At 37.2% G+C, this 11,235-nt stretch overlaps 1 protein-coding gene across 1 annotated transcript; it reads left to right on the top strand.

Moving 5' to 3' along the window:
* Positions 1-3: 3 nt before the first annotated feature.
* Positions 4-10,998, top strand: LOC110051711 (small ribosomal subunit protein uS11). Its single transcript, XM_020757770.2, has 7 exons — positions 4-63; positions 204-267; positions 355-443; positions 7,569-7,623; positions 8,343-8,449; positions 9,264-9,340; positions 10,883-10,998. Exons 2-7 carry the CDS (start codon positions 205-207, stop codon positions 10,948-10,950), a joined length of 459 nt encoding a protein of 152 aa, XP_020613429.1. The 5' UTR covers positions 4-63; position 204; the 3' UTR covers positions 10,951-10,998.
* The last annotated feature ends 237 nt before the right edge of the window (positions 10,999-11,235 follow it).

Genomic DNA, 11,235 nt, shown 5'->3' with positions numbered 1-11,235 from the left:
AAGTCTATTTTTGCGCAGAGCATTATGGTATCGTCCTCTTAGCACTTTCTGCGAAGCCTTCAGGTTCGTGAAGATAGATTTGTGAGAGAATCTCGTCAATCTTGTCCTTAAATCCGAACAATCCACTTCTTAAAAGTCATCAAATAAATACACTGTGATTCAAAAACATGACTGTGTCATTATTTTTCTTTATTTGGTTATAGTATGGCTCCTAGGAAGGGTCAAAAACAACCAGGTGGAGAACAGAACATTTCTCTTGGTCCTCAGGTAAAGTTGCGTTGTAAATTAGTGAGAAGGAAATTTAAGAACCCTCTTTGCTGAGGTTAGACTTTAGTTGACTGTTTTCAATTTCAGGCCAGTGAAGGTGAGGATGTTTTCGCTGTTGCCCATATCTTCGCTTCGTTCAACGACACATTCGTCCATATCACTGATCTGTCTGGAAAGTGAGTCAAGTTGCTTATTTCTTTTCTCCATAATCTAATTGTTTTACCATTCATGAAGCCTGTGTTTATTATTATACAAGTTGTAGAAAGTTCCATGAAAATATTCCATGAAAAATGAATATTTATGTATTTTCTTTTTTAAAAAAATCCATTGTCCAGTTGTACTATACACTACACATTTTAGTAGTTCCTACACATGCACTACACACGGGACGACATGGAATATTGTCCTGTAATTGTTCACTAGATAGATGGGTCTTTTATTTAAGAACCTGCTAGTTATGTTCTAAGCTCATATCTACCTAAGCTGCGTTGGGGAGAACTGCTGAACAAACCAAACAGTTTCTAGTTTCTAATGAAACTGTTATCCTGGGATTGTGGGGAAATGAAAGTCTTACAGTACCGCTCAAAAGTAAGTTACCACCTCTTGTCTCGTTTCTTGCGAGACAAGTCTCGCTTCTCTCGAGATGTTTCTCGTTTCTCGCGAGACGTGTCTCGTTTCTCTCGAGAATCACTGAAGCGTTTAGTATGGCATACAGTACCGGTCAAAGGGATTGCAGCACCTACACACGTGTAAAATGCGTGTAGTCTGCGTGTAGTATTCGTGGACAGTGCGTGGATGGTGTGTACGTGCAGTGTTCCAGTTAATTTTTTTTGGCAAGGGGTCATGTAATTTTTCAGGGGGGTTACACAAAGTAGGTCTACCTGGCTAACCACAGCTGCAGCACGACGCAAAGCTAAAGGGGTGGGTTGGGGGTGGGGGGTTGTTGGGCAAACAGATAAAGGATCTACTTTCGGGATTTTAAAAATGTCTGACATTTGATACCTCAGAATGCTATCCGTTAACGTGATCTCTCTTTCCTCTCTAACATTACCTGAATATAACAGTAGTGATCACTGTGACCATTCCATCATTCAACAATATTATTTTTGCAAAAGAGAAGAAATATTTCGCTTATATTATATGACGATTTTCCTTTTTCAGTTCATGTGAAAAGAACGTATTTATATTGGATCGGTTAGCAGCAGAAACGAAAATCACCTCAACATGACATGTGCAGAATGAATGAATGAATGAATGAACTCTGGTCATTTTGAAGTGAAATAAGTACAACTGTAAAAGCATTGTTACAGAACAAACTTACCCTTGTCTACGCCATCCTTGGATCGTTTTTTGCCAGACACTGAACAAAGATTGCTGTTTTGTTCGCTTCATTTTGAGGAAAATGATTTCCTGGTGCCGGGTTTGCGTGTTTGGGCCGTCACATCGGCCGTCACGGCTTGATTCTCACGTGAAAATATATTTGGACTTGACATTCCCGCCAAGGCGCGTAAGCGGTAATGCGAGCAGGAGACTTTGCTGAACTCTAAGAGAAAAATAATTTTTCCCCTCTTTCTTTACTTTAAGATTAACTTGTCAATATCGAGAAAGTTGAAAGGTATCGCTTGTTTAATTCATGAAAAGTATCGTAAAACAACAATAAATATTATCAAGCTTCCATGATTAGTCAGGCGTGACTTCAGAAAATGACCTTATACAGACAAAAACAAAAACTTAAAGTGGCTTTTTACAGACCCGATTTTTGGCAGATTATATACAGTAGTTCTAAGGATTAAATGACGAACTCTCTCCAAAATTTTCAATGATAGTTGGCTTGTTGGAGTCCGGCTGCTTTTCATGTAACATTTTGGAATTTTGTTTACAAGGAAATGAAATTCGATCAGGGAAGAAATTGATCACGTGCTAGGTAACCGAGGAGAAAATCACACAAGGTCTTGAGCCTTAGTGAGATCATTGAACTGTATTTATTTTATCCTGAACTAACAAGTATGGAAATTAACAATACCACAGCAAGGCAATTTTTATTTCTGGGGCACGTTCTCTTTTATCTGCTAAATTAACAGAGGACCAAATGATTTGCAAGTCAAGTCGCCTTTGGAATTTTGTTGAGTTGTTTTTTCAAACTTCTTTTCCTTGGTATCTTGTATTACAGTAATTTTTTTTTTCAATAGTTTTTCATTAGAAACTTTACCCTTTTATTTACTTTTGTTTTCTTTCAAAATTATAGTACTTAAATTTATATGAGTACTTTAGTCAATTTTCCTTTTCGTCAGTGTCCGGTCAGGTAGCGGTTGCCATCGGGTTTTTGACCTAAGACCCATCTCTTATCTGGAACACTGTGCATGTAATTACACGCGTGTAAAATTTACTGATCTAGTAGTTACACACATTTGCGTGTAATTTTACGCAAATGCGTGTATTTTATTTGGAGCAAGAAACCTTTGTTATTCATACATGCAGTTGCGTGTATTTTGCAAAACAAAAAGCCACCACTAACTTGTATTTGAAACACGCGACTTTCAATGTTCGTAACAAAAAGTAAATTTAAAAGCCGACAAGCATTGCTAAATTACTGGACTAGCTCGAGCACCTATCAAACAAATACTCTTTCTTAATCTGTAGCAGTCCGCACTTCTTCTTAACATCAAAACTTAATTCTTAGAGATCTCTGAGCTTTCGTTTACATTAAAACATGTATGGCGTACGTCGCAATGTAATGTTTACCCATGCAAGAGATGTCATTTTCAACTCCTGTTCCTTCGATAACAATGAAACAGGGATTCAAACGGAAACTCGCGGATTCTCTCTTAATCTTAAACAGCGAAGAATCAAAATTTTTCTTTTAACAAAATCTAAGCGAATTCGTTAATTTTCAATTCATCAGATTCATGTAAACCCGCAATGTTTACACCTGGTTCGTTCAATTATTCCGTGGGCTTAAGTTACAATACATTCCGCTCAGACTACCGATACGCTAAGTTTGAGAAAAACATTGGGATTTTCATCCGTGGGTTAAGTCCGGTTGACAGATTGTCGTGTATCTGTATATGTATTCGCGTATGGAATAAAATGAAGCAGTAACTAATTTCAAAACAACTCTCGTACTGCACAGGATTTCCGCCTGGGGTAGACTTTGGTCACATGCTAGGCAACGCTTTTCAAGAAACAGATCGAATTTCATTTTTATCAGATCAAAACAGTGTTTTCAGATAGAAAACATTTGCTTCTGAGCTATTAATGACGAATCTTCAAAGGCTTTTTAAACTTAAAGAAGGATAACTGATGTTTAAAAATTAACTGAAAATCTCAAGTGAAATAATGTGTTTTGCTGTTATTTCGTGTTTGTCAAGCCTCAGTTTGTCAGTCGCTGGTGCCCTTGTTGTTTCTCACGAAAAGAAAAAAAACACGACGGGAAAAGGTTTTGAATACCGGTTAACTCCGAATGCTTTGGAGTACGAAATATTTTTAATGAATCTTCGAATTGGTTTAAAGTACACTGATTGCTGTAATTTAAAATTGAGATTGACATTATATGTTTATGTTCTGTTATCTCAGTGAATCCTAGCTAGCATGCCTGCCTGCAGCTGGTGCCACGTGTTGAAACCACAACAGAAAAATACTTTTACTGTAAAGTGGTAAGCCAGTTTAATGAAACTGGTCGATTCTATCGGAAACGTTTGATGACTAGAAGCAAAAAGGCAAAAGACTAAACTGTATCGCAGTGTAGTCCAGTACGGTAAATGTTACACAGTAAATGTTTTGTTTTCATTACACACACTTAATGAATTCCAGTTGAACGACTGCATGTAATATCATGTTTACTGTGTGTAATTACATGCATGTAATTACACGCATTTTCGTGTATGTACGTGTAAGGTGCGTGGACACTGCATGTAATGTGCGCGTAGTACACGCGCTTAACACGCGTGTAATGCTGAGTCCCTCTGACCGGTACTGTATATTACGCGCAAGAAACCAGACATGTAACGATTGCTGGTCTGCAGTTTACTGGCAAAAATGATGGGACCATCCAACATAAGATGTGCATCGATCGTGCACTCAATTCATATCGAATAAATATCAAACGTTCGTAATGATAATTATTAGGCACTGAATTTGGGTCCTCTGAGAACATGAATTTTTTTAACCACAATTTATGAAGGAAAGGAAATAGTTCATAGACATAGCCGAGTAAGGTTTTATGTCTCCATAAACTACAGTACAGCTCAAAAAAAATGTACGTGCAAGAACTTATTTTGGCGTCCGTAAGCTGGCAACTTGCGCTTGGATCCTGCAAGATGCAAAAACTTCTTTGCAGTTAGAAGTTAAACCACAAGAACTTCCTTGCGGTAGGATTTTCAAACTGCAAGAACTTCTTTGTGCTAACATCTTATTACGCCAATATCCATATCAAGACAGGGTAAACCCAAGACGGTACTTGCTAAGGCGCTAGGAACGGTCAAATTTATATTTTCCAGCGCTGGCACTTACTGTTAGAAGTATTATAGCGACAACAGCTGTGACAAGTGCTTAACTCTTGACAGTTTAAACCCTAAAGCTCAGTTCAGACAACTAACTTTTCATGAGTCGAACTTAAGGTGGCTGAACACAATTTTTCATTCAATCACAATTTTTTGACTTACTACGCATGCGCTGCATTTAACTGGGTTCTTTCGGTAACAAAGAGAATTGCTGGGTTCTTTGCATCGTTACCTTTTCTAACATACCTTTGTAATAAAAGACTAAAGCCACCAATACACTGCGTTCAATTATAGAGAAAAATAGCACAGATAGTGTGGGTGTTGAGTAAATAAAATGATCGCTCTATAGACGGCATGTTTGTTTTTTGCAATCCTTGTGCACGCGCTGAATTGCATCAGCAAAAGCGCGCGCAAAAACTGTATTCGGCCACCTTAATTTGCATTTGGACCGACCCAAATTATGAAACGTACCGGGAATGCTCATCGGAGCTGAAACAAAATATCTGCTCCGCAGGGCATAGTGTGCTGACTGGTATTCTATTGCACTGGCATGAAACTTGCGGGAAAGCCCACTTCAAAACAACAGTTAATTCAGACCTTTCAAACAACCTATGAAATAGTAATGAACAGATGCACGTTTGATGAAACTTTGAATTCTTTGATCAGAGTGAGCTGCTGTTTACATGTTCTACAAAGTATTTATATCCATCAAAATGTCAACAAATATAGCCGAAGCTCACCCGTATCGACGGACAAACAAATCGTCGACCACTACGTATATGGCTACCATTACACAAGAGGTCTTGGGAAGTTTCTCAATGATGTGACTAATATTAAGTTCTAAAGTGTAAGCCATATTAAGTCTAAACCCTGTTAAATTCATTCTTGGGTAGAGGTTTCATTCGCAAATAAATCTTCAATAGATTTTATCACTGACGGTGGGAGGATTTTGGTCACGTGCTAAGCAACCTGTGAATCAAGAGTGTTTACAGACTGCGAAATTTACAGTATTTCCCAAGACCATCAACAAAATCTACGATATATATTCATTGGGTTGCAAGGGAGGCCTCACCAAAGTTATGAAAATTGTGAAAATCACGAAATTTACAAAAACTGTGAAATTTACTGTATTTCGCAAGACCATGGACAAAATGTATGATATTTATTCATTGGGTTGCAAGGAAGGCCTCACCAAAGTTACGGAAGTTGCGAAACTCCATTTATGTACAGGATTGAACGCAGTGACAAATTTTACAAATTTTACGATTTTTTGTTTGAGTTTCAAATTCAACAAATTTTGTGATTTTTCGTTCAACTCTACAAGATTTACAAAAATTCGCTGCCTCAACGACTTTGTAATGCAAATTCCACCTACCAGTGCTGGCTTGTGGATTTTACAAAATTTGCAATTTTTTGCAATTTTTTGCAAATAACATAACACAAAAAGACTGCCAAAGATGTCAAACATGTTTCTGTTCTCTCTGGGACGAAAAATATGCCATTACCGCATACATGTAACACATTACAAAGATAACAAGCTGTATGTTGCTCTCATAGATTTTGTCGATGGTCTTGAGAATTATTTCAAATTTTGCAGTTTTTGTAACTGTGTTCAATACTGGACATTACTCATGTCCCGGAGTCCCAGACCCATGGTGTGGTAGTGGTGCAAAATGAATGAGCTTATTTGAAATGGCTGTCCGGAATGGCCCATATGGCAAAGGTTTAAAAAACAACATATTTACTGGGAAGTAGCTTCCAAGTGTAACCCAGATTTTAAAACAAGCACAGGACTATGCATGCATGACAAAAGCGTGACTTTTTCACCCATCACTAATGTTTGAAACATTATGCAAATTCAAGGCATCACAACAACATGATTGTTATCTTACTTGGTCAAGCTCAGTGCATGCTGTCTTAAAAGATTCCATTCAATGCGATTCTCTTCGAAATAAAAGGAATGCACAAGGCAAACTTATGAGATTTTGGTTCAGAAAATGCGAGAATCTCCAGTTCTAAGACTGATAAATTCAGTTTTTCACAAACTGGCCTGTATTTGCAGACTTCGCAGGCTACAAAGTTGGCAAAGAAATTGTTGACTTAGTGATCGTGATCACAGTTTACTAGCAACATGTAGATTGGGTGGCCAAACTCTACATGTTATTTCATGAACACTACATTTTGACTAACAACTGTACTAATCACATTTAGGAGGTGGTTTGGTGATAGAGAATAGAAATCTTACACTGTGTTATTTGAGTTTAACCCTAACCCTTTATATAAAGTGCCTTTTAGTGATAAGAAACCCTCTCTGAGGTTGTTGTTTTGTTAGAAGCTAGCAACCTGCTATTGCAAAAGTATTTGTTTAGGCTTTGAACAGACACTGAACTCATTACCAGTGTTTGACACCTCACTGGAATGAACATGAACATTGAACAGCTATCTTAATCTTAATTTATTCAATTTCGCACCTCTACCATTGGTATAAATTAGTTTACTTTTCACACAAATATTTTTTAACTTGAAAATGGTGCCAGGATGACACCGAAACGTCGTTGCTCAGTTTTTTCGCTAATCTTTATTGTTAAGATGACCATTAGCTTAGAAATTTGAAAGTGACCTAAAACCTGAGAGGACAATCTTAAAATTATGACTGCTTACTCTAAAAAGACATGATAGTCCTGGCTCTGTCAATATTTATTTGGAACTGTTTTTTTTTTTTGTTATTAGTGCCTTTATTCAAGTCAGTATCTCGTAGATTTCAATTACACTTGCCTGATGTGTGTATTTTATTTTCAACAGGGAAACAGTTGTAAGAGTAACTGGAGGGATGAAAGTTAAAGCTGATCGTGATGAGGTAGGATATCAATATAATTGTCTCCTGCAAAATGTGGAAGTATTTTCCACATATAAACAACTAGCTGGACCAAAATTCACCTGTGCACTATAATCTCTCCCAGAGGCAAGCAGTGATGTCTTTAATATACGCTGAATTGCAGTGATAAGAAACACTCTCTGAGCTTGCTTTGGGAAACCCAATTATTCATGTCATGGCTGTTTTGCATTTTTGGTATTTCAAGGCTGCCAAATATCCCATCTATAATATTCTTTCTTTTATCCTATTGAACTTAATTTGGGTGTTCAACAGGACTACATGCTGTCCAGTTTGGAAATAATTTGATGAAACAAATTCAGAAAACTGACAAAATTGGACAAGTCAGTAGTCTTTGTCAAGATTTTCCCTGTCACTGTGATGTAATACAGTTCATTCATGGGTTTTACTCCACAGAAATAAGTCTTGTCCTCCTCAGTATAATGTCATAAATTCAACCACTAACAGGCCTTGATTTCTGGGCACAATATTTGGGTGGTCATATTGGTGCATTATTAAATAAGAGAATCACTCTGACTTTTCTCTGTCGCAAAAGAAAGTTTTAAAATCAACAAAGTAGTCATTAGGCAGGTTTCTAGTCAGCATTCCAATACAATCAAGCTTTGTTAATGTTTTGATTCATATCAAGGTGACCGTATCAGTTACAGATGTATATTGACAGTTTATACTTCATTCTTTCCAAGGCCTCCCCGTATGCTGCAATGTTGGCTGCTCAAGATGTGGCTGTTAGGTGCAAAGAGATTGGTATCACTGCCTTACACATCAAGCTGAGAGCAACTGGAGGAAATAGGTTTGTCAATGTTTGTCAGTTTATTTCACTGTTCCAAATTACCTTGTTCAAATGATCATCATTGATAGTGGTCCAGTGCTCAAAATTAAAAGAAAACCATGTTGTCCCTATTTCAAAAGGCGGGCAACCAAACCCATTAATTTGGTTGCCCTGATGAATTCTTGGTTGCCCATTAGAAAAAGCTACACATTTAAGTGCACTACTAAAAAAGACATCTATTTGTGTCTCCGCAGTAAAGAAATAAAGAATTTGAGAACAATAATGGTAACGATCCTGCCTTTATTTACACGCCGTGTAGAATCACGTGGCATTCAAGCTTGAATTAATCCCATAGTTCTTAGTGTGAGCCATGGTTTTCACAGGAGTCTGGGTTTAAGTTGTGGCATATTCAAAATGACGTCTTTGATTTTGATCGCCACCAGACATGAAACTATGTGTTTCTCTTACATTTTTGTACCTGACAATGTTTTATACAATTTACAGATATCCAAAACACAGGAAAATGCTTCGCTGAGGCAAATTAATTATTATTAACTTCACACTATCGGGCATTGACAATACAAAACCGTCACGTAAGTCGGGCACTGTTAATGATGAATTTATTTTCTGTTTTTGGCTGGGTTGTCCATTGTTTTTTTCCTTGGGCAACCAGCCTCTTGGTTTTACCAAAAATTGGTTGCCCGGTCAACTTTTTGGTCATCCTGGACAGCTGGACAACCGCTAATTTCGAGCACTGATAGTCTGTCATGAGAAAACCGTATGTTCAGCAATTTTTGGATTATACTCCTGTAAAGATTGTGTGTTTTGATTTTAGAACTAAGACCCCTGGCCCTGGTGCTCAGTCTGCCCTCAGAGCTCTTGCCCGATCAGGGATGAAGATTGGACGCATTGGTAAGACAAATTGTACTTGAGTGAAAGATATTCAGTTCACTCCTAAGTCAAGAAATAGCCTGACTGTGCCACAGCTGAGTTTAGTCTATTTTATTAAATGTTACCAAATGTGCTCGCTATGAAACTAAATTTGGTAAAGAAATTCTCATGCTCATGCCATCATTATGTCAAAAGCTCATGCTAGTTCTGTGTTACTTGTATATTTCACTCAATTTGGTGGCCATTTTGTTATTTATATCTAAAATTTGGCTAAGATCCGTGACATAGTTCCTTCTACACTGGTCACGTACATGTAGTGCTGCACAGCCCTGTATAGTAACCTGAAGAGGATGCATTGAACTTTCACCTGCCAGTGACAACCAGTAGATTTCTGTAAAAGTACACTGTCATCTTCTGCAATTTTCCTTTTTTTTTTTTTTTTTTTGGTTTATTGTCATTTTTTCTGCTGAGGCAAAGAAGCCTGCAAAGAAAGATATGTTTGTTTCATCATGTACCTTTCCCAAACACTGCATCTAGTTTATAAACAAGTTGTTTACTTTGATCATCAAAATGTAAATTCTCATGCTAGTACTATCATTATGTTAAAAGCTTGTGCTAGTTCTGTGTTTCTATTGCGTTTTAGTATAAATATACTAGCGTTCTATCACAATTGCTATTCTCTGATTGGCTACACTACTCACTATCTATTCTGTGATAGATAGTAAGTAGCATAGCAGTGTGCCCTTGTTAACAGAATGATGGCCGCTTCTTGGCGTTTTCAAAGTGTCTGTGAAGAGGAATTAGATAAAGTTTTGAACGACTAGTAGATTTATACCAAAACAATTAGATTATTCGCTCTCAATTTCTATGCGTGAAAGTTGACTCGGGCTGTGCTCTCATCAACTATCGCATGATAGAAATCTTGAGCTCATAATCTAATTGCTTATTAAAAGAATTCTACTAGTATACTAATGCAAATGCTGCAATCTGATTGGCTGAGCTACTCGTATGCTATCAGCCATTAGAATGCAGTAGCTGTCGGTCGTCCACAAAATGCGACGTTTTTATCGTTTTTCCGAAGTTTTGGAAGAAAGTTTACATGTAAATGGATAATTATACCCCTGAGAAGACAAAGAGAATTACATAAACGGGTTCTTGACTTTAAAAACTTGAAATTATTGAAAAACTGGTGCGTGCACGTAAACAACTGCAAATTTACCAAGGACAATTCAATACGTGCGATGCTGTTAAAGCGTAAAGTTCAATAATGCGTCGAAAAATATTTGGAAACCATTATTTGCGTTAATTTAAGGCAATAGTTGATTCGGCCTTCTGCCTCATCTACTATCACCTCATAGAAATCTCGAGCTCATAATGTAATTGTTAAATAGAAATGCGATTTTAAACCAATCATTACACGTATTTTCTTTGGGCTATTTTCTAAGACTCTACAGAAAAGTCAGATAGTTTTTTTCTCCTGTCTTTGGTTATTGTAAGTTGAACATGATTTGGTTAATAGTAACAGGTCAACTGACTTAATGTCTTTTTGAATTTTGCTAACAGAGGATGTTACTCCAATACCATCAGACAGTACAAGAAGGAAGGGTGGTCGTCGTGGCCGACGTCTGTAAATTTTGTACTCGTAAAAACCAGAAATACAATAAAAAATTTACCGTCAACATGGAGTGTTTCTGCAACCTCGTTCCAAGGGTCTCTCATCTAACCACCCCCCTGTTCTTGCAAAAATCTCTTTTCATATATAAAAAAATTAAATGTTGATTGGTTATGTTGGTCAATAAGCTTAGCTACAACTATTAACTTGAATGAAACAAATATACGCAATAAACATAATAGGCTTAAAAATCCCAGCTGGTGGTGGGCAAACCAGTTAGCTATTTACAAGCATGACTGAGAGT

This window comes from Orbicella faveolata, unplaced genomic scaffold (genome assembly GCF_042242905.1).
Source record: "Orbicella faveolata isolate gen_17 unplaced genomic scaffold, um_ofav_v1 contig_46, whole genome shotgun sequence".
Lineage (NCBI taxonomy): Eukaryota > Metazoa > Cnidaria > Anthozoa > Scleractinia > Merulinidae > Orbicella > Orbicella faveolata.
The sequence above is the reverse complement of the archived record's forward strand: the minus strand, read 5'-3'. Positions and strand labels throughout refer to the sequence as shown.